General features: G+C 39.5%; 1 protein-coding gene across 4 annotated transcripts in view; it reads right to left on the bottom strand.

The window, feature by feature from the left end:
* BIRC6 (baculoviral IAP repeat containing 6) overlaps positions 1-23729 on the bottom strand; it is a gene marked incomplete at both ends in the record, with an annotated part of 235428 nt that overhangs the window by 152655 nt on the left and 59044 nt on the right. For all 4 annotated transcript variants that reach the window (XM_080711761.1, XM_080711762.1, XM_080711763.1 and 1 more), the window contains 2 exons: positions 4501-4650; positions 16651-18045. In XM_080711761.1, coding sequence (XP_080567887.1) covers positions 4501-4650; positions 16651-18045 — 1545 coding nt within the window. The remainder of the gene's footprint in view (positions 1-4500; positions 4651-16650; positions 18046-23729) is intronic.

Raw genomic sequence — 23729 nt, 5'->3', positions numbered from 1 at the left:
ACCTTTCAGAAGATGGTGTAGTGAACTTAACCGTAAGTTTACAAGGGCAACAAAAGCAATGGTATAGCTGGGTGTGGTGGCATACACCATGGTACCTAGAAAGCTAAGACAGGAGAATTACAGGCTCAAGGACAGCCTGAAAGTATAGCCAGATTCTAGGCAACCTAAGAAGACCCTATGTCAAATAAAAAATAAAAATAGTCTCTAGGTTTAGATCAGAGGTAGAAAGGCCCTGGGTTCAATCCATAGTGCCATTCTTAAAAAGAAAAAAAGAAGTGGTACAAAAAATGCCACCAGTTTACATTATCAATAATTAACATTTGTAACTTATCATTTACAAAAAAAATGATAAACATAAACATGTAACAAATGCCCTTTTATAATCAATAAAATGATATTTAAAACTCAAAATCTACTCTGGCGGCAAGTAAGTATGTATAATGGAAATTTTTAACATCTTTTCACTCTGTGGTAGTTAAACGTATCCTGTGGACATAACAGTATTAAAAGAATAACAACCTACTTCAGACAGATTAGTTTTCTTTTACAATAGATATATTCATATCTGTAAAATATGTAACCTTAGACAAAGCAGAGAAGTTAGTTTTTTTGTTTGTTTTGTTTTTTGTCTTTGGTGGTACCAGATATGAACCCAGGGACATTCTACCTCCGAGCTACACCTCTAGTCCAATTTTTTTTTTTAATGCTTTATTTTGAAACAATGTCTTACTAAAGTTGTGGGGGACCTCAGGAAGTAGCTGAGGCTGGCCTAGAACCTGTGATCCTCCTGTCCCAGCCTCCCAAATACTGGGATTACAAGGATGCACCACCATGCCCAGGTGTAGGAGTTTTCTTATTCCAATAAACAAAATAACTTTTAAAAGATTAAATAACTTTTAAAAGATAATATTAAAATACGTAATATTATTTAGGGCATTTCACAAAGAATAGTGACAAGTTTTTGTTTTGTTTTTTACTTAGCAGTACTGGGAATGAAACCCACAGGAATTCTACCTCCAAGCTACACCCCAAGCCCATTTTTTATTCTTTATTTTGAAACTTTTAAATGTGAAACAATGAGTTGCAAAGGGCCTCACTAAGTAGTAGCTGAGGCTCTCTGCAAACCACAATCCTCCTGTCTCACTTCCCACATGCTGGGATTACAAGCATGCATCACCACACCCAGCACAAGTTTTATAAAACTATAATAATCTTACTTTTATAAAACTACTATAATCTTACTTTAAATTTTTCATCGAAGTTTAGACTTAAATCTGTTTAATACAGTATTGGAAAAAATGAAAATAAATAGAATATTATGTGTTGTTTATAACCATTACCAGCATGATGCCAATGTCATTTCTTTATAAAATAGGGGATGAGTAGAGGTGAACTGTTAGAGGCTTTGCGTTCCATCCCTAGTATCAAAGTGAAATAAAATGACCTAATTCATTGTTTCCCTACTAGATAATATTATTATATGCACTTTATATGAAAATTATTCTGTTCTATCAATAACCTATACAAAAGGAAAAGATTTGATATGTCAGATTTCTATACGTAGCTGTATAGTTAACCAAGATAATAAAGTTGTGATTACTACAAGTCAGCATATCTCAACTGAGAAATAAGTTTGCCTACAAGGAGTCCCCTGAAATGGTTTGTCATGATGGGGACCATTATGGCAACTACTGGGATACAGTGGGCAGAATCCAGAAAAATGTCGCTAAAAGCAGAGCCGGGCATGGTAGCACATGCCTGTAATCCCAGTACTTGGGAAACTGAGAGAGAAGGAGTGCAGGCTGGAAGCCAGCCTCAACTACTTAGTGGGGCCCTCCAAAACCTAGTAAGACCTTGCTTCAAAATGAATTTTAAAAAGTGAACTAGGAGCTGGGTGTAGTGGCGCACGCTTGTAATCCCAGCATTCGGGAGACAGAGGCTGGAGGATCGCAGTTCACAGACAGCCTCAGCTACTTAGTGAGGCCCTCCGCAACTTAGTGAGACCCGGTTTCAAAAATAAAGAATAAAAAAAATAGGGCAGAGGGCATAGCTCAGAGGTCAAATGCCCCTGGGTTCCATCCCCAAACCCACCCAAAAAAAAAAAAAAAAAAGTGAACTAGGAGTGTAGCTCAGACATTGAATGCCCTTGGGCTCAATCCCCAGCACCAAAAAAAAATTTTTTTTTTTGGTACTGGGGTTGGAACCCAGGGGCTTTCTACCTCCAGGCTACACTCCAAGACCTACTTTATATTTGTTTGAAAACGAGTCTAACTAAGTTGCTGAGAGCCTCACCAAGTAGCTGAGGTTCGCTTCAAACCTGTATGATCCTCCTGTCTCAGCCTCCCAAGTACTGGGATTACAAGCAAGTGCCATCACACCCGGCCTCCAGCACCACAATTTGAAGAGGAAAAAAAAGGGTTGGTACACCCAGAATAAAGAATCATCTATTCCTAAAGATCAGCCATGCTGAGGCTGAGAAACCTTGATAAAATGTAGTGAAGATTACCCTGTAATATTCTAGTAATCCCCCATATTCCTTAGAGCTAACACAAATTAACTAGAGACCACTAAAAGTTTGTTTTGGGTTCAAGAAAGCATATCAAGTGCCCAAAAAATAGGTGTCTTTAATGATCAAATACCAACTTTAGGAATATTCCATTTTGAGTATGTTTTGCATTTAAACATACTTTTGGGGGGATAATTTGGACATATCTGGCAGCTTAACTGAGATTGATCATAGGGTATTCTACCTCTAGAGCATTTTATTTTACTTTGAAAAGGGTCTTACTACATCACTGAGGGTCTCACTAAGATGCTGAAACTGTCCTCAAACCTGTGACCCTCCTGTCTCAGCCTCCCAAGTACTGGGATTTCAGACATGTACCACATGCTCAGCCTTAAACATAGTTTTCATTGAAGATTCGTTTTTTTTTTTTTTTTTTTTTTTTTGGTGGTACTGGGGTTCCTGGAAGCCCTTCTACCTCCGGGCTACACTCCCACGGGCTACACTCCCAGACCTATTTTTAACATTTTTATGTGGAAACAGAGTCTCTTAAGCCAGCGAGGCTGGCTCCGAACCAGCGCGATCCTCCTGTCTCCGCCTCCCAAGCGCGGGGATTACAAGTGTGCACCACCACGCCGGGCATCATTAAATTATTTTAAATGCTAGGTTTAAAAGGGAAGATGTGGTAAGTGTTAAGAGTAAAATATAGCCGGGCATGGTGGCGCACGCTTGTAATCCCAGTGCTTGAGAGGCTGAGACAGGAGGATCGCACAGGTTCAAAGCCAGCCTCATCAACTTAGTGAGACCCTGTTTCCAAATAAATTATAAAAAATAAGGCTGGGGGTGCAGCCCCGAGGTAGAATGCCTCTGGGTTCCATCCCAAGTACTGAAAGAAAAAAAAAAAAAAAAGGGAGTAAAATATAGCAAAACTATGGAAGCACAAAAGAACTAGCTATACGTATGAAGGACAGGTCTAGATTAGCTTAGTACAAAGGATGGGCGTATAGCTCAGTAGTAGTGCTTGGCTATCTCGGCCAGGTTTGATCTAGGTTTGATCTCCAGAACTGAAGAGAAAGAGCACCTGAGCAAGCCCATGTGAAGAGCATGAAAATAAGTTACATACTTTAAAGACCATGAGTTTATTTACCTGGAGATGGAAAAGCAATCTAGAGTTGTTTCATAAAAGTCCAAAAAACAAATGATGATTTTTAAGCAAAGATTAACATCCTATAAAAATACCTGAAATGCAGTGTAGAATGTGGTGGGGACAAAAGCCAAAAACAATAAACACAAAGCTATATGGAGGCTCAGATGGGGCAATGTGAGTAAAAATTTATCACCTCAGGAGAATTCTTTTCAACTTTTTTTTTTTGGTGGTATTGGGGGTGGAACCCAGGGGCTTTCTACCTCCGGGCTATACCCCCAGACCTATTTTATATTTTATTTGGAAACAGGGTCTCACTAAGTTGCTGAGAGCCTCACTAAGTAGCTGGGGCTGGCTTTGAACCTGTGCGATCCTCCTGTCTCAGCCTACCAAGGGCAGGGATTACAAGCGTGCGCCACCACGCCCGGTGAATTCTTTTCAACTTTTCAACTCCAGTAGTAGTATTAACAAGTCTACTGATTTTATACTTATTTAATCAATGTTTTCTTTTGCATGTTTTTTCCTCCCTAACTATAGACTAAAATGTTCATTAGTAGAAATGTTTTTTACCAAGTAAATGACCTCAACAATATCTATTAGTGTAGCACAGACTGAGAAGAATTTCTGCTTTAGTATGTTTACAGCATATTCCAACTACTAGGAAAATAATGATAAATACTATGTATAACAAGCCTGGTAAAGGAAAGTCAACAAGAAAATAAACTTCCTATACAAAGTAATCACAAGTTGATTGTAAAAACCGAAATATATTTAAAATTATATAAGAAGGTCTCAAAACTTGACATCACAAGAATTTGAATGATTAAAAAAAAATTTAAATGTAATCTCATACCTGAAATGCCAGGACTTGACGGATTTGATAAAGGTTTAGAACCTTCTGAAGATGGTTCTATCCCTTTAGAAAGAGATCCATCCACTAGAATATCAGCTTCATCAATATCATCACAGGTTCCTCCAATTTGGAGAAAATGAAGCTCACCACCTACAATGGAGCAAAATTCCATCAACAAAGATACACAGAAAATGAACAAATATTCTTTTTTTTTTTTTCCTTCTTTTTGCAATACTGGGGATTGAACCCAGGGATATTCTACCTCCCAGCTACACCCCCAGCTCTAGTTTTTATTCTTTATTTTGAAACAGGGTCTCACTAAGGGGAGGACTCACTAAGTAGCTGAGGCTGGCCGCATACCCAGATCCTCCTGTTTCAGCCTCTCAAATATTGTGATTACATGTGTGCACCATCACATCTGGCTTACGGGGATAAATTTCTTAAAGAGTATATTTCGTTTTGGTCTTTTATTTGCTTCTGTGCTTATCTATATTCACATTGAGGTACTAAAGTTACAAAGAGCTTAATATAATCAAATTTATTTTGTAAGCCTCATGGAAACCACAAAGCCAAAAGTCTGTTAACAGACAAACCAAAAGCAGTTAAGCAAAAAAATCAAAACACATGATTAAAGTAATTCACTTAACTAACAAGTAAGACTATGACAGGAAGAAAGCAACTACAACAAAATTAGAAAACAAGTTACATAAAGGCTACATAGCAAGATTTTCCCTTGACAATTACCTGAATGTTAATTATTAATATAATCATTAAAATAAAATATAACTTATGTTATTAATATAACATACAATTAATTTGAACGTAAGTTATTAAATACCCAAATTTTAAAAATAGAATGACTGACTAAATAAATAAAACCAAACTATATGTTGTTTTCAAAAAAATTTACTTTGCCTCTAAGGAAAATACACATAAAGAAAGTGTAGGGGTAGAATAAGATAGTCCATGCATATCGAAGGCAAAAGAAAGCAGGATTGCCTGGCTACAGAGGCACACACCTACAAGCCCAGCTTCCTGGCAGTCTGGGGTGGTGAATAACAAATGTGAGGGCAGCCCGGGGAAATGAGCAAAACCCTATCTAAATAAATAAATAGAGCCAGGCGTGGTGGCACAAGCTTGTAATCCCAGTATTTGGGAGGCTGAGACTGGAGGATTGTGATTTGCAGATAGCCTCAGCTATTTAGTGAGGCCCTCCATAACTTAGTGAGACCCTGTTTCAAAATAAAGAATAAAAAATAGGGCAGGGGGTGTAGCTCGGAGGTCGAATGCCCCTGTGTTCCATCCCCAGACAATGCAAACATAAATGAATAAATAAATAAATAAATAAATAAATAAATAAATAAATAAGGCTGGGAGTGCAGCTCAGTAGAACAGTGCTTGCCTAGCATGCATGAGGTCCTGTGATCCATCCCCAGTACCATTAAAAGAATGAGAGGGAGCCAGGCGTGGTGGCACACGTTTGTAATCCCTGCCCTTGGTAGGCTGAGACAGGAGGATCTCATGGGTTTGAAGCCAGCCTCAGCTACTTAGTGAGGCTTTCAGCAACTTAGTGAGACCCTTTTTCCAAAAAAAATATAAAAAAGGTCTGGGAGTATAGCCCGGAGGTAGAAAGCCTCTGGATTCCACCCCTAGTACCACCAAAAACAAAAAACAAACAAACAAAAGAAGAATGAGAGGGGGAGGGAGCAGGAATAGCCAGAATAACATTAGATAAAATAAAAGCAGTAAAAAAGAGTCAAGGAAACTCATGATTTAATTATTAAAGGGTCAATTTAGCAAAAGGAAATAACAATTCCAAATATACATGTATTCAATATCAGAACACCCAAATGTATAAACCATGTATCTACAGACCTATAAAGCTACATTCCAATATAATAATAGCTGGGGACTTTTTTTATTAATTTATTTTTTAAATTGATGCATTGTAGTCATATATCAATCACATTGGAGTACAAGACTTGAGAGGATATACAAGCACACATCATCCAATTAGCCCTCCTCCAGCCCCTATCCCATTCCCTCCCCCTCCCTCCATCCCACGCTTCTTTGGTGATTTACTTTGATACATTTGTTTATGTACCTCCTGCGTTTTAAAGAGGCTCCGTCCTCCAGTATTACATACCCTCTGATTGGTCACATTAGTTGCTTCACTATAGGGCCCTTTCTATAGCTCAACCTCTTCCTGTTGCCCTTTTCCTCCTAGTTATTGCTGATTAAGAGAAGCGTATGATTTATATTTTCTGCGATATTTCTCTGTGCATGCTGCGTTGCAAGTACCGATCCCACTCTTGATGGTCCCAGTAGTGGCCTGGCTACTCAGTGGACTGATCCAGACCTCGCTGGCTCAAGCAGCGGCCTTGCCTCATGGGAGGCCCCAGGTCTAGTCTCGCTGGCCCCTGCACCGGTCTAACCCCTAAGCTGGCTTCGGTCCCGGCCTTGGAGGCCACAGGAGTGGCCTTGCCTCAAGGCAGGCTCCAATGTCGGCCTTGCTGGCCCCAGCATCGGCCTCACCCCTCGGCAGGCTCCAATCCTGGGCTCGGAGGCCCCAGTACCAGCCTTGTCTCATGGCAGGCTCTGGTGCCGGCCTCGCTGGCCCCAGCACCGGCCTAACCCCTCGGCAGGTTCCGTTCCCGGGTTAGGAGGCCCCAGCACTGGCCATGTCTCACGGCAGGCTCCGATGCTGGCCTCACCTCACGGCAGGCTCCGATGCCGGCCTTGCTGGCCCCAGCACTGGTCTAGCCCTTCGGCAGGTTGTTATCCTGGCCTCGGAAGCCCCAGTACCGGCCTTGCCTCACGGCAGGCTCCAATGCCGGCCTCGTTGGCCCCAGCACCGGCCTAACCCCTCGACAGGCTCTTATCCCAGCCTCAGATGTTCCAGTACCAGCCTTGCCTCACGGCAGGCTCCAATGCCGGCCTCACTGGCCCCAGTACCGGCCTTGCCTCAAGGCAGGCTCCAATCCCGGCCTCGGAGGCCTCAGCACCGGCCTTGCCTCATGGCAGGCTCCAATGCCGGCCTTGCTGGCCCCTAGCTGGGGACTTTAACATCACACTTTCAGCAATGAACAGATCATCCAGCAGAAAATTAACAAAGAAATATCAAGGTTAAATTGTACCCTAGACCAAATGGAACTACACACATCTACAGAATATTTCATCTGACAGTTGCTAAATATATATTTTTCTCATCTGTATAATGAAAATTCTGAAGGGCAATAATGTGGTAAGATCACAAAACAAATCTCAACAAACTAAAAATCTAAAGCTGGGCTTGGTGGAGCACACCTGCAATCCTTCTGTTATAGAAGGATCACAGGCTTGAGGACAATCTCAGCAAAACAGTGAGGCCATCTGCAAACTGATGAGACCCTGTTTCAAAAATAAAAAATCAAATAAAATAGGGCTGGGGATATAGCTCAGAGGTAGAACACCTCTGGTTCAATCCCAGAACTATAGGGGGGGGGGGGGAGTAAAATACAAAATCATACTCAGTACTTTTTCTGACCACAATGCAATAAAGCAAAAAATTAGTAATGAGAAAAGCTCTGGAAACTACACAAAAACATGATAATTAAACAACTTACTTTTGAACAACCAAGGAATCAAGGAAAAAGACAAGAAAGTTTAAAAATATCTTTAAACTAATGTTGTCATTAGATATAAAATGTTCCCTAAATAACTCATTTGTTAATATGCAGGACTAACACAGCTGAGTGGTGAGGGTTACATAAATCCAGTGTGATGGTTCCATGGGTGCCTTGGGCGAGCTGGAGGAGGAGGTCCATGGAATGCTGCCTTGGAGAGCATATGCGTGGCTCCTCCTCCCCAGCAGATCTCAGGCTCCCAGCCTGGGTACTGCGAGGAGCGCAGCCCATGTGCTCTCCCTCTACCTTCTGCTATCATGTCCTGATGTGTGGTCCCTACCTCGTATGGACTGAACCTGAAACCTTAAGAAAATAAATCATCTTTCTTCTAAGTTATGTGGTTAATCTTTAGATTACAGCTACAAGAATGCTTACATGTACAAAAAATGAAAATGGAGACAAGCACACCAAACCTATGGAATACAGCAAAAGCAATAGTAGAAAAGGAAGCTTATGGCACACATCACAAAAGTATAAAGATTTCAGAGAAGCAACTTATTACATCGCAAGAAACTAGAAAAGCAAAAACAAATTAAGCCCAAATTAGAAGAAAAAGACATAATAATAAAAATCAAAGCAGAAAAAAAAAAATAAAACGAAGACTAATTTTTTAAATACCAACAGGACATGGTGGCACAAACTTGTAATCCCAGTACTTGGGAGGCTGTGACAGGAGGATAGCAGTTTCTTGGCTAACCTCAGCTACTGAGTGAGAATCTCCACTGTTTAGCATGACCCTGTTTCAAAATAAATAAAAAATAGGGCTGGGGTTATAGCATGGAGGTAGAATGCCCCTGAGTTCATTTACCAGTACCACAAAAAAAATTTTTTTAAAAGACCCACAAAATATTACTGAACCAAGCTGGGTGTGGTGGCGCACGCTTGTAATCCCAGCATTTGGGAGGCTGAGACCGGAGGATGGCAGTTCACGGACAGCCTCAGCTACTTAGTGAGACCCCCTGTTTCAAAATAAAGAATTAAAAAAATAGGGCAGGGGGGTGTAGCTTGGAGGTAGAATGCCCCTGGGTTCCATTCCCAGACTCACCAAAAAAAAAAAAAAAAAAAAACCTGAACCAAAGAGAACTGGTTCTTTGAAAAAAATAAGCAAAACACACATGCCCTTAAGCTAGACAAAGGAAAGGAGAAAGAAGACTCAAATAAATAATAACAGAGATGAAGCCAGAAACAGTGGCGCATGGCTGTAACCCCAGTACTTGGGAAGCTGACAGGAAGATCACAAGTTCATGGCCAGCATCAACAACTTACTAAGGCACTTATCAATTTAATGAGATCCTATTTCAAAATTAAAAAAAAAAAAATCGTGCTAGGGGTATAGTTCAGAGGTAGAACACTCCTGGTTCAATCCCCAGTACCACACACAAAAGTCATAGATGAAAAGGGAGAGAGAAATACAAAAGATCTTGAGAAGCCAGATGTGGTGGCACACGCTTGTCATCCCAGTACTTGGGAGGTGGAGACAGGAGGATAGTGGTTTGTGGCCAGCCTCAGCTACTTAGTGAGGCTTTCTACAACTTGAAGACCCTGTTTCAAAATAAAGAATAAAAAATTGGGCTGGAGGTGTAGCTTGGAGGTAGAATGCCACTGGGTTCAATTCTCAGAACCACAATCAATCAATCAATCAATCAATCAATATTACTGTGAACAAATTTGTAAACATTTGATAAGCTAAAAGAAAAGAACAAGCCAGGCATGGTGGCAAACATTTGTACTTGGGAGGCTGAGACAAGAAGACTCTCAGCAACCTTGTGAGACTACTTCCAAATAAGATATTATATATAATCGGACTGGAGATGTATCTTGGAAGTAGAATTCCTCTGGTTTCAATCTCCAGAATTAATGACTATATGGAATGAATGAATGAATGAATGAATGAATGAATGAAATAAACAAATTCCTAGGCACCTTAACAAGAATAAATCATAAAATCTGACTAAGCCAGGTGCAGTGGTACATGCTTGCAATCCCAGTACTAGGGGAGCTAAGACAGGAGAATTGCAGGTTTGAGGATAGTCTCAACAAGTAGTGAGACTCTTATTAACCAAGCAAGACTCTGTTTCAAAATAAAAATAATTAGGAATGGGAGTGTAGCCCAGAGGCAGAATGACCCTGGGTTCAATCCCCAGTACCACACACACACACACACACACACACACACACACACACACACACACACTTGACTAGACAAAGAACAAGTAATGAGATTGAATAAAAAAAGACTCTGATCAAAGAAAAGCCCTGAGCTGGGCGTGGTGGCACACGCCTGTCATGCCAGTACTTGGGAGGCTGAGAGAGTGATCACAGATTCCAGGACAGCCTCAGCCATATGAAGCAAGACTCTCAGCAACCTAAGACCCTGTTTCTGGGGGAAAAAAAAGAAGAAGAAAAGAAAAGAAAAAAGTGCTGGAGGTATACCTTGGATGTAGAATGCCCATGCATCCAATCCCAGTACCACACACACACAAAAATTATCCCAACAGCAATGGCATGAGCAAGCAGGATTCAACTATTTCAGGGATAGAAGGATAATCCAATAAACACACATCAATAAATATAATGTGTCATACCAAAGAATGAAGGAGAAAAAATGCATGGACATCTCAATTTATACAGAAAAAGCATTCAATTAAATTCAACATCCCTTCATGATAAAAAAAAAAAAAAAAAATCCAGGCAGTGTTGAGAGGCTGAAAGAGGAGGATCATGGGTTCAAGGCCAGCCTCAGCAACCTCGTGAAGACCTTAGCAACTTAGAACTTGTTTAAAAATAAAAAATAAAATAGGGTTGGGAGTATAGTTCAGAGGTAGAATGCCTTCGGACTCAGTCCCCAGAACCTCTCCCCCCAAAAAAGAACATTAGGCATACAAGGACCATACCTCAACATAACAAAGGTCATTTTTCCCCCATTTTTTTTTGTACTGAGGGTTGAACCCATGATCATTCTACCTCCAAGCTACACCCCCAGCCCTTTTTATTTTTTTTTTTTTATTTTGAAATAGAGTTCCACTAAACCCCACCATGCCTGGTAACAAAGGAAACTTATAATAAATCAACAGCTAACATTACATTGAATGAGGAAAAGCTAACAGCATTCCAAAACCTGGAACAAGAAGAGAACAGAGAATGCCTATTTTCACTGCTTTTATTCAACATACTGCTGGAAGTCCTAGTGAGGTCTTGGGTATTCAACTTGAATAAAAGAAAGTCACACTGTCACTGTCTGCAGATGGCAAGCTGCTATATATAAAAAAAAACTCAAAACTCCACCAAAGAACTCTTAGAACTAATATATGAATTGCACAAAATTGCAGGATACAAAAATCAACATACAAAACTCTATAGTGCTAATATATGCAAATAGAAAAGTATTTGAAATAAAAATCAAGAAAGTGATTCCACTAATAGCAACAAAAATAAAACACCTAGAAATAAATTAATCAAAGTGAAAAATCTCTATAATGAAAATTATTAAAACATTAATGAATAGAATTTAAAAGAACACACAAAAGTGGCAAGACATCCCATGTTTATTGATTGAAAGAATCAATACTGTTAAAATGTCTACACTATTCAAAATGATTTAGAGATTTAATGCAATCTCTATGAAAAAACACAATAGAAAAAAATTCCTAAAAATTAAATGGGGCCAGGTATGGTAACACACACCTGTAATTCCAATAACTTGGAAGGATGAGACAGGAGAATCATAGGTTTGAGGCTAGTCTCAACAACTTAGCAAGGCGCTTCGCAATTTAGTGAGATACTGTTTTTAATAAATAAATAAACTAGCAAGCTGGGCCTGGTGGCAGACACTTGTAATCTCAGAGTTCCGGAGGCTGACAGAGTAGGATCACAGTTCGAGGACAGCCTCAGCTACTTACTGAGGCCCTTTGTAACTCAGTGAAACCCTGTTTCAAAATAAAGAATAAAATATAGGGCTGGGAGTATAGCTTAGAGGTAGAATGCCCCTGGGTTCTATCCTTAGTACCACAAAAATTAAATAAATAAATAAATAAATAAATAAATAAATAATAAAATACAAAGAAAGGAAGGAAAGAAGGAAGGAAGATTGGTTGGTTGGTTGGCTGAAATGGGGAAAGATTTTTTTTTGGACAAAACCTAAAAAGCACAGGATACAATAGCAAAAATAGACAAAAGGAAGTACATCAAACCAAAAAAGCTTCTGCATAGAAAGTAAAATGATAGCCTATAGAATGGGGAGGGGGGAGATCTGCAATGTTTATATCTTTCAAAAGCAAATGTCTAGAAAATATAAGGAACTCCAAAACTCAGCATCAAAAAAATGAATAAAGGATTTTAAAACAGGTAATAGATAGAAGTAGATATTTTTCAAAAGAAGACAAATAAATTGCCAAAAGTTAAGTGGAAAAAAGACTCAACATCACTAATCTTCAAGAAATACAAATCAAACCCACAGTGGAATGATTCTGTTTTACCCCAGTGGGAATAAATGTCAAAAAGACTAAAAGTGCTGATGAGATAGATAAAAAAGGAACCTTGGAACACTGCTAGTGGAAATGTAAATTACTACCCCTCATTATGATAATTAAAAATTAGATGCCGGGCGTGGTGGCGCATGCTTGTAATCTCCGCGCTTGGGAGGCAGAGACAAGAGGATCGCGCAGGTTCGAAGCCAGCCGCGTGCGCTGGCTTAGGAGACCCTATTTCCAAATAAAAATGTAAAAATAGGTCTGGGAGTGTAGCCCGGAGGTAGAAGGGCTTCCAGGAACCCCAGTACCACCAAAAAAAAAAAAAAAAGAATGACCACATGATCCAGCAATACTATTAACTATATATACAAAAGAAATCAAAATGTCAAAGACACATATGCACTCCCATGTTCACTGCAGCACTATTCACAATAGCTAAAAAATGAAAACAATCGAAGTGTCTATCAACTGGGAAGAAAGAAAATCTGTTATACATACCCAACAGATTTTTATTCAGCCACAAAGAGAGGGAGAGGGAGAGGGAGAGGGAGAGGGAGAGGGAGAGGGAGAGGGAGAGGGAGAGAAACCTGTCAATTGTGGTAACATGGACAGACTGGAGATCACTGTGTTCAGTGATATTAAGGCAGGAACAGAAAGGTAAGAGCTCTACAATCTCACATGTGCCATCGAAAAAGGCTGATCCCACAGAGGTTAGGAGCAGAATGGAGGGGCTGGCGATCCATGCATATTAAAATACAAACAGCAAGCCTGGCGTGGTGGTGCACTCTTGTAATCTCGGTCCTTGGGAGGCTGAGACAGGAGGATCGCACAGGTTCAAAGCCAGCCTCAGCTACTTAGTGAGGCTCTCAGCAACTTAGTGAGACCCTGTTTCCAAATAAAATACAAAATAGGTCTGGGAGTATAGCCCAGAGGTAGAAAAGCCCCTATGTTCTACCCCCAGTATCACCAAAAAAAAGAAAAGAAAAGAAAAGAAAAGAAAAAAAAAAAAACACCACACACACACAAATAGTATTCTGAAAGTTTGTACCGCAACAAAGCAGTACATTTTAGAGGAAATAAATATTAACTTGAAACATTACATGATACCCAATCAATATGTACAACTTTATTTTTCAGTTGAAAACTTTTTAAAGTACTTTTTTCTAAATTTCCTGCTGGGCATAGTTGCACACATGTGCAATCCCAGTACTTGGAAGGAGGAGACAGGAGGATCACAGTTAAAGGCCACTGTATAGTAACTTTGTGAGACCCTATTTCAAAATAAAAAGTAAAACAGGGCTGAGGGTATAGCTCAGTGGTGTTCTATCCTTGTGCTCAATGCCCAGTACAACACAACCAAAAATTCTTATCACATGAGACCATGTCCGAGAACTTCTTACTGTCCAAACTCCAAGACGACACCTGTTCAAACACTGTTATTTAACAGGGTATGATGGCACATGCCTATGATCCCAGTACCTGAAGACCAAGACAGGAGGATCACAGGTCTGAAGGCAGCCGGGCAAGGTAACGAGACTCTCAGCAAGCTAGCAAGAGTCTGTTTCAAAATAAAAAATAAAGGGGGGGGGGGTGAAGCTCAGAGGCAGAATGCCCCTGGATTCAATCCTCAGCACCACTACCAAAAAAAAGTATTACTTAATAAACATTTACGGCTTAAATACTATTTATCTGCATTACTTAAAGTATATCTCACCAAATAGTTAAATCGTTAAACTGTACTTCAGGAAGAGTCTTCTTGCCTCATCTAAGTGCCCTGGGGCCAGATTACTCAAGTTCCCGGCGTTTAGCTCCATTTTAAATGATATATGACGAGTTAAACTGTTTTAACTGTACTGGGTGGTTGGGGAACAGGGGGTTGAACCAGGGGCATTCTACCTCCAAGCTACACCTAAGCCCTATTTTTTTTTCTTTCTATTTTGAAACAGGCTCACTGTAGGTTGATGACAGTCTCACTACCTCTAATCTGCAGTCCTCCTGTCTCAGCCTCACAAGAACTAGGTGTGCTCTACCACACCCAGCTGTTCTGACATTTTACATCCTTTATTAAAAGACTGCAAAATAACTATTCAGCCTATGATTTTCAGCTTTTGTTACATTCTAGCAGTATAATGCATATAGTTTAAGCACTCTAAGGACTCCCCACACTTGAACCCTAAATCTGTGACTTTAAGAAAGTTAAACTCTTTCCCTCCATTTTCTTATTAGCAAAATGGAGACAATAAAAGTACATGCTGCATAAAGTTTGATAACTAAATAAATTAACAAAGGCAAAGTTCTTAGGATAAACAGTCACAAAGGTGATCAATAAATCAAAATTACTTGGTACCTCCTATTTTAATGGCTGCTCTGAACCTCCCAGCTCCTATTAGTCTAGTTATTCTGCACTGCCTTTTTGTTTGTTTTGGTTTTGAGTACTAGGAATTAAAATGGCAGACAGGCTACCTCCAAGCTATTTCTACAGAACTTTTTTTATTATGTTTTATATTTAAACAGGGTCTAAGTTGCTGAGGCTGACCTCAAACCTATGATCTTCCTGTTTCAATCAAACAAGAAGTGGAATTACAGCACTACCATGCCTGGCTCATTACTCATTTTTAAAATTAGTTAAATTTTGAAGTTATTTATTTTTTGGTGGGTACTGAAGATGGAACCCAGAGGCATTCGACCTTTGAGCCCGTTTTTATTATTTATTTACTTATTTATTTATTGCGAGTCTGGGGATGGAACCCAAGGGCATTCGACCTCCAAGCCACACCCCCTGCCCTATTTTTTATTCTTTATTTTGAGACAGGGTCTCACGAAGTTGCGGAGGGCCTCAGTAAGTGGATGAGGCTGTCCTGGAGCCGTGATCCTCTGGTCTCAGCCTCCCAAATGCTGGGATCACGCCCGGCTTTATTCTTTATTTTGAAACTGGGTCTCAATGATTTCCAAAAAACTTCACTAAGTAGCTGAGGCTGTCCACCAACCGTGATCCTCCAGTCTCAGCCTCGCGAATGCTAGGAATTATAAGCGTACACCACCATGCCCGGCTTGATGTTATTTAAAGACACGTTTTCTTGTTATTTTACCTAATGCAGTTCAAAAATGGCAATTTGAACTACTACATTAGCCATTATTGTCTTGGCTAAACTCTTGTAATTTAAAGAAAGAGAAAATTATTAACCTTATTGCATTCAGATTAAGAATGAAAAGCTCTTCACAAATCTCAATTCCTCTGCCAAGTCTTGGTTATAGTCCTCTAGGCCTCCCTCAAATATCCCTTGACCCAATAATTCCATAATAAACTATAAAGAGAACTATTCATTCATTATGCCTGAAGTTGTTGGCAATCCTTTAAAAAAAACTGCTCTATCTCCACAACTTAAAATGCATACAAAAATCAATAGGAAAAATAAACTGCACCATAGGCTCTATACAGGGCCTAAAGTATGGCAAAGCTGATTCACCATCAGAAAAAGTTTGGAGTAAATAAGACCAAAAAAACAAAATTATATTTGGCAAAACTAATAATTATCTAAATATTTTTATTATAAAAGGAAATAAGAACCAATATGTACACCAGAAACTTTACATACATTATTTGAGCTGATTCTAATAACAAAAATAGGTCTTCTTATTCTAGTTTATAAACAAACAAAGGTATTACTGAATTTAAAGAAACCTGCCCAGGTCACAAATTTAAGCAAATGGAGAGTCAGGACTAACAGAAACAACAGCAGGTTCGTTACTTAAGGTTAGAGCAGACAAGCAGCCTCTAAGGGACATATCAACTCATTTACAAATGTAACCCTTACCTACAGGAAAAAAGTTTTAAGAAAAGTTATAACCATGAAAATACATATCACTTCATTCAAATTCAAAACTTGAAATTCAATTCATTTCAAAAAAATGAATTCCTCAACACCTACATGGATATAAACTTCATAGTAGGTATGTACAAAAAATATATAGAGGAATTTTTTAAGACTTATAGAAGAATTAAACAAATGGCTTACCTTTGGTGCACGCACACAGCCTGTCTGTTCCCGAGCAGTAAATGACAGAAACAAATACGTCCTGTTCCTCTGTGCCCTCCTTTTTGGGAGGTTCTACTTTGGCCAAAATTTCAAAGTTTGAAAGATCTAATATTTTTACATAACCTCCCTGAGTAGTTATTACCAGGTGTCCAAGAGGAGAAATGTCAGACTTTTTTTCTCTCTCAATGCCATTCTTTGAGGCTAACTGCATTTCGTCAACAGGCTCCTCACAGTCATCCTCTCGACTATCCAATATATCTGGCGGAAGCAAAATGAGTGAGGTAATTGTGTCCTGGGGATCTTTGATGTGTTGGATTTTTATTGGCTCCTCTTCTAATGTCACTATTCGAGTGGCATAATTCATTTTATAAAGTACTAAATATCCACCGCTAACATTCCTCTGTTCAGGCTGAATTATCAACGGAGTCTGTACATCTGCTGGTGATTCATGTTGGATTACACTAATACTTGCACCATTCACTACAGCAAGATTTGATTCCAGCTCGCCTTTCCGCCTATTACATAGTGCAGAGTTTAATTTATTTAAATTATTCAAGGCCTCTACTTGATTTATTGCACTCAAGGATTCAACAGGGCATGTCCGCAATCCTACCAACAAGTGAATTCCATCAGCACAAGGAGTTATTGAGTCTATACAAAGATTCTCCTCCTCTGCAAACTTTGGCAGCCTCAAGCACTGAACCAAAGTCCCAGGCTTGGGAAACACAGAGTTCCACTTCTCAGAATCTGGAGAGGTAAGGCTGGCTGTCGCATCCGCAAACTGCTGAATGTAAGTCACAGGAGGATCCTGCAACAACAACTGCTCTTGACTATCCAACTCCATTTCAATAATCTGTGGGACAGTAAAACCATCATCATGCAAACTTTTGCTCATAATATTGTTCATTTGTGAAAAGATTTTTCCTGCTTTCTCATCAGATTCTTTGATGCTATAAAGAAGTAAAACAGGTAAAGTCCTCCTTACAAGAGGAGAATTTAGTTCTGAATTGGTGCAGGATTCATTGTCAGTTGACCCTTGTTCTGATATATTTTCACCCTGAGTTCTGCTTAAACCATCCAGTGACCTGTGAGAATTACTACTAATGGGTGAGGTAGCAGGAGACTTATACGTCAATAAGCCTCCAGCTAATAAACACGGGAAAGGAATGTTGTGTTGTTCCTGGTGCTTTTCCTTTGTCTTTTCACTCTTAGAGTTTGTTAGGCAAGGATTTGCCCCAAGTTCTTCAAGATCCTTAACAGTATCTTCAAGGACATTTGCAACAATCTCCCACTGAAGTTTCTCTGGCTGTTGGAGAATGCTGAGTGCTGTTATATCCAGGCTTACTTCCATGGCTTCCTTCTGTGATGTTTGCCCTTTGAAAAGAAACAATGTTCATTAGCTGTGACCTGTTGATGCAACTTGACATCTGTCCTTTCACATTTCATTTTTTTTTTTTTTTTTTGCAATACTGGGGATTGAACCCAGGGGTATTCTACCTTCGCGCTGCACCCCCAGCTCTAGTTCTTTATTTTGAAACAGAGTCTCACTAAGTTGCGGAGGGTCTCACTAAGTAGCTGAGGCTGGCCCTGAACCTGGATCCTACTGTCTCGGCCTCCCGAATGCTGGGATTACAAACTGTGCCACAACATCCAGCTACATTTCAATATTTTTAACTCATCTTTTCAATGCATTATAGTAAATAGAAGAATTTAAAGGACTTTAAGAGATATGTAATCAAATCTGAGATGAATGTACTCAGAAAATCATAAAAGTATTCAAGGATTCAAACTTATCAATTCAGAACCTAATCTACTGGAAATTAGGGGAAAAACTTCTTTTTCAAAGAATACATTAAAGCTGAGCATGGTGGCGCACGCTTCTAATCCCAGTATTTGGGAGCCTGAGACAGGAGGATCGCAGTTCACAGACAGCCTCAGCTACTTAATGAGGCCCTCTGCAGCTTAGTGAGACCCTATTTCAAATTAAAAAGAATAAAATATAGGGCAGGGGGTGTATCTTGGAGGTCAAATGACCTGGGGTTCCATCCCAGACCCACAAAAATATATATATAATATAATAATAATATAATAATAATAAAATGAAAAAATAAAAGAATACATTAAAAAGCTAAAGGAGGAGTATGCTACTTATTCACTACCTTTTTTTGGGTGGAGGGGGCGGTACTGGGAATGGAACCCAGGGGCATTCTACACCCCGAGCCCTATTTTTTTTTTTTTATTCTTTATTTTGAAACAGGGTCTGAGTTGCAAACGGCATCACTAAGTAACTGAGGCTGGCCATGAACCAAGATCCTCCTGTCTCAGCCTCCCAAATGCTGGGATTACAAGCATGCACCACCTCACCAGCTCTGCCATTTATGTACTTTTTCTTCTTTCTCACCCCCCTCCATGCTGATTACAGATTGTTGTAGTATGCCTAGTAACAAATAATAACTAGGAAAAAAAATTACCCCCAAATCTGTCATTTTAATTTATTTATTTATTTATTTATTTATTTATTTATTTATTTTTTGGTGGTACTGGGGTTCCTGGAAGCCCTTCTACCTCCGGGCTACACTCCCAGACCTATTTTTACATTTTTACTTGGAAACAGAGCCTCCTAAGCCAGCGCGCGCGGCTGGCTTCGAACCTGCACGACCCTCCTGCCTCTGCCTCCCAAGCGCGGGGATTACAAGCGTGCGCCACCACGCCCGGCTAAATCTGTCATTTTAAAGTAGAACCTAAGTATCTTCTGTGGTACCAGTTAATTTTAGCTTATTTAAAGGACCACAACTAACTAAATCACATGATCTCTTATTGAACTTTCTTATATTGTATCCTCTTCAAGCTGTACCCTTACAAATGGTAAAAGCCATTTCCCAGTCAACACTTCAAATGTGATGTCTATATAGACAAAACCCTACAAAAGATGCCATTCAACCATCAAATCAAGTATAATCTCAAAACTAAAAACTCTTAACCAATTTATTTTTTCTCAATAGCACAAAACGATCAGTCAGCAACAACAAAATAAAGACTACTCTAGCCGGGCGTGGTGGCGCACGCTTGTAATCCCTGCGCTTGGGAGGCAGAGACAGGAGGATCACGCAGGTTCGAAGCCAGCCCTGGCTTAAGAGACCCTGTTTCCAAAACTAAAAAAAAAAAAAAATAGGTCTGGGAGTGTAGCCCGGATATAGAAGGGCTTCCAGGAACCCCAGTACCACCAAAAAAAAAAAAAAAAGACTACTCTAGGTGATTTATAAAAATATTAAAATTGCCTGTATAATTGAAAGATAAAGAACACAGCAAAGTAAAGGAAATATATATATATATATAACAACTCAGTGATTGCACGAAGATTGAGAGTTGTCAAGTAAAGGAATGAGAAAGAGAAATTTATAGCAGACTGAACATTTAAGGTATACCTGAAAGCTCTAAGATTTCATAAATGATCTCTTCAACATGCTTACTGACTGACAACTTTATGCAGAAGTTCTCCTCCTCTAGGACAAATTTTAGTTATATAGTATATCTAGTTATACTAATGACATTGTTCATCTGTTTACACATACTCTGGCTATAATCACAAAGTACCTTTTGATTAACATGCAATACTTGTGTGTATTTTCTGGACTTTACTAATTCAGACTGGAAATTCGAGATTGGGAATGATTTTTTTTTTTAATTGTGGTACTGGGAATGGAACAGGAGATTTCTACCTCTGGGCTACACTCCCAGACCTATTTTATACTTTATTTGGAAACAGGGTCTCACTAAGTTGCTGAAAGCCTCACTAAGTAGCTGAGGCTGGCTTCAAACCTGTGCGATCCACCTGTTTCAGCCTCCCAAGCACGGGGATTACAAGCATGTGCCACCACGCCAGGCTGAAAATTATTTTTTTTTTTGCGGTATTAGAGATGGAACCCAAGAAGCATTTTACCTCCAAGCTACATCCCCAGCCCTATTTTTTTCCCTTCCTTTTTGTGGCACCAAGGATGAAACCAGGGGTGTTCTACCTCCAAGCTACACCTCTAAGCCCTATTTTATTTATTTATGTTTTGCCATACTGAGGATGGAACCAAGAGACATCGTACCTCTGAGCTACACCCCCATCCCTATTTTAGGTCTTTTTTTATTTTTGAAACAGTGTCTCATTGAGTTGTGAAGGGCCTCGCTAAGTATCTGAGGCTGTCAGCGGACCACAATCTTCTGTCTCAGCCTCCCAAATGCTGAGTTGCAAAAGGCTTCGATAAGTTGCTAGGGCTGTCCAAGAATCTCAATCCTTCTGTCTCACCCTTCCAAATGCTCAGATCTCAAGCATGCGCCACCATGCCCGGCTGAGAATGAAATATTTTTATAACATGCAATATACTACAATAAATTCTGAGGATCTTCAACTCTTTTTTTTTTTTTTTTTTTTTTTTTTGGTGGTACTGGGGTTCCTGGAAGCCCTTCTACCTCCGGGCTACACTCCCAGATCTATTATTTTATATATATTTTTTTTTGAAACAGGATCTCTTAAGCCAGCGTGGCTGGCTTCGAACAGCGCGATCCTCCTGTCTCCGCCTCCCAAGCACGGGGATTACAAGCGTGCGCCACCACGCCCGGCTCTTCAACTCTTTTTTGACTAAACTAAAAAACATACTTAATAAGTATTTTGTGTTATGATAAGAAATTGGTTAAAAAACTGATTTTAATCTAGATATATCAAAAATAAATAAACCACAAGTTATATATACTAATAAACTATAACAATACTGAAAGTAAATGGCACACAGTGTGAGGCTATTCATTACAAAGAAAAACATAACAAGTGGCACTATTATTCTACTTTCTCTCAAGTATTCACTGTCTGAGAAACTGGATATACTTACACATTCTACTGCAGAATCTCACAAATCACACTGGTGACTAACAATTCCTACAGTAAGGAAACCTGTCATCTACACTTACCTCAGACCTTCTAAAACCTACTAAACTACGAAATAACAACAAAAACATTTTACACCCATATCTACAAACATCCTGCAGACAAATCACTTCAGGAAAGCTTTCTCTATTCTACTTATTTCTTTTTACTCTTTTCCCATTTTAGTACTGGAGACAACCCCAGGGCATTCTACCTCTGAGCAACACGCCCAACCCTACTTTATTTCTTCTTTGAAAGTAGGTAAGCTGCTGACAGCCTTGCTAAATTGCTGAGGCTAGCCTCCAATTTGCAGTCCTTTTATCTCAGCCTCCAAGGACTTAGACTGCCCGCCCTGGTGCAGCACCATGCCCAGGTTCTATTTGGCTTAAGTACGGCACAGCTTCTGGAGCCAGGCTTCCTAAGATTAACAATTAGGATTTATGTCATCAATTTTCTAAGGCCATCAAATTTCAATTTGAGCCGGGTGTGGTGGCGCACGCTTGTAATCCCCACGCTTGGGAGGCAGAGACAGGAGGATTGCACAGGTTCAAAGCCAGCCACACTGGCTTAAGAGACCCTGTTTCCAAAATAAAAAAGTATAAAATAGGTCTGGGAGGTAGAAGGGCTTCCAGGAACCCCAGTACCACGAAAAAAAAAAATTATAGTACACAAAAGGAGAGGTTAGTTCAAATTAAAAAGTGTAAAGAACAGAAAAAGGAATGAGGAAAACATACAGTTTAAACACTTCTCTTTTACAAAGGAAAACCTGAAGCCCAGAGTTTAAATGGCTTCCCAAGATGAAAGGGTTATTTCATAGGAGAGTTCAAATGCCAAGTGACCAGCTTATCATTCTTATCTGATTAAAAGAAGTCACCAGCAATCCTCTTTTGTTGTTGCAAAAGGAAAATGCATTACCTTAGAGTCTAAATTTTTGAAATGCAACAAATTCATTGTATTTTTTATCCTCTAATTACATATTTGTGTATTTATTTTTGTTGAAATCTGACTGCTAACAACTTCAAAACTGAGTGTTTACCCAAAACCAGGCCAGTCTTTGGTTTAGTAGCTTTAGAATTTAGAGAGCACTTAGTACTATAAAATAACTTTTGACAACTGTCCTATACAAAACCATGTCTATTCTAAAGACATTTAATAAATTATATGTCTATTTCCTGTTATCTGATATTATAGTTTCAATTTAACAGTCATTTCTTAAAACACTGGCTACTTCTCAGGTAGTGTGCTCCATGTTTCAGTATGTATTTCTCTTTACTTAATCCCTAGACCTCTGAATAATATACATTACTATCACTACTTTACATATGAGGAAATGCAATCAGATTCTAAGTAACAGAGGTAAGGGGCGGGAGAAGGGGGAACAGAGACCGGAGACTGAACCCAGGGGCATTCTATTCCTGACTTATACTCCTAACCCTTTTCAGTTTAAAATAGGGTTCTGCATGTGGCGCATGCTTGTAATCCCTGCGCTGGGGAGGCAGAGACAGGAGGATCACGCAGGTTCGAAGCCAGCTTCACTGGCTTAAGAGACCTTGTTTCCAAATAAAATATAAAATAGGACTTGGAGTGTAGCCCGGAGGTAGAAGGGTTCCATCCCCAGTACCACAAAAAAATAAAAATAAATAAGACAATAAAACAGGGTCTTACTAGGTTGCTGAGGCTCTCCTGGGACATTTGATCTTCCTAACTCAGCTTTCCAGTAAATGCTGGAATTATAGGCGCGCACCATCACACACAGGAGTTAGGATTTAAAATTCTGACACAGTACAATTAATTTGAGAAGCACTATTATCCTGTCCTATAAAATAACATTAAAACATAAAGGCATATTCCTTTGCCGTGTATTTCTAAAGTAACATCTACTTCATGCTATAATGTCTATTAAACTCTCAAATTTGCCAGACATGATGGCTCACGCTTGTAATCCCTGCACTTGGGAGGCGAAGACAGGAGAATCGCGCAGGTTCAAAGCCAGCTTCACTGGCTTAAGAGACCCTGTTTCCAAATAAAATATAAAAAACAGGAGGTACAAGGGTTCCATCCCCAGTACCACAAAAAAAAAAAAAAAAAAAAAAAACTCTCAAATTTATTGTCTATGCACTTGCTTTCTTTTGGGACTTATAAGCTTTAT

Source organism: Muscardinus avellanarius (genome assembly GCF_963383645.1).
Source record: "Muscardinus avellanarius genome assembly, chromosome: 15".
In the NCBI taxonomy this organism is placed as follows: Eukaryota; Metazoa; Chordata; class Mammalia; order Rodentia; family Gliridae; genus Muscardinus; species Muscardinus avellanarius.
This window is presented reverse-complemented; position numbering and strand designations above follow the sequence as displayed.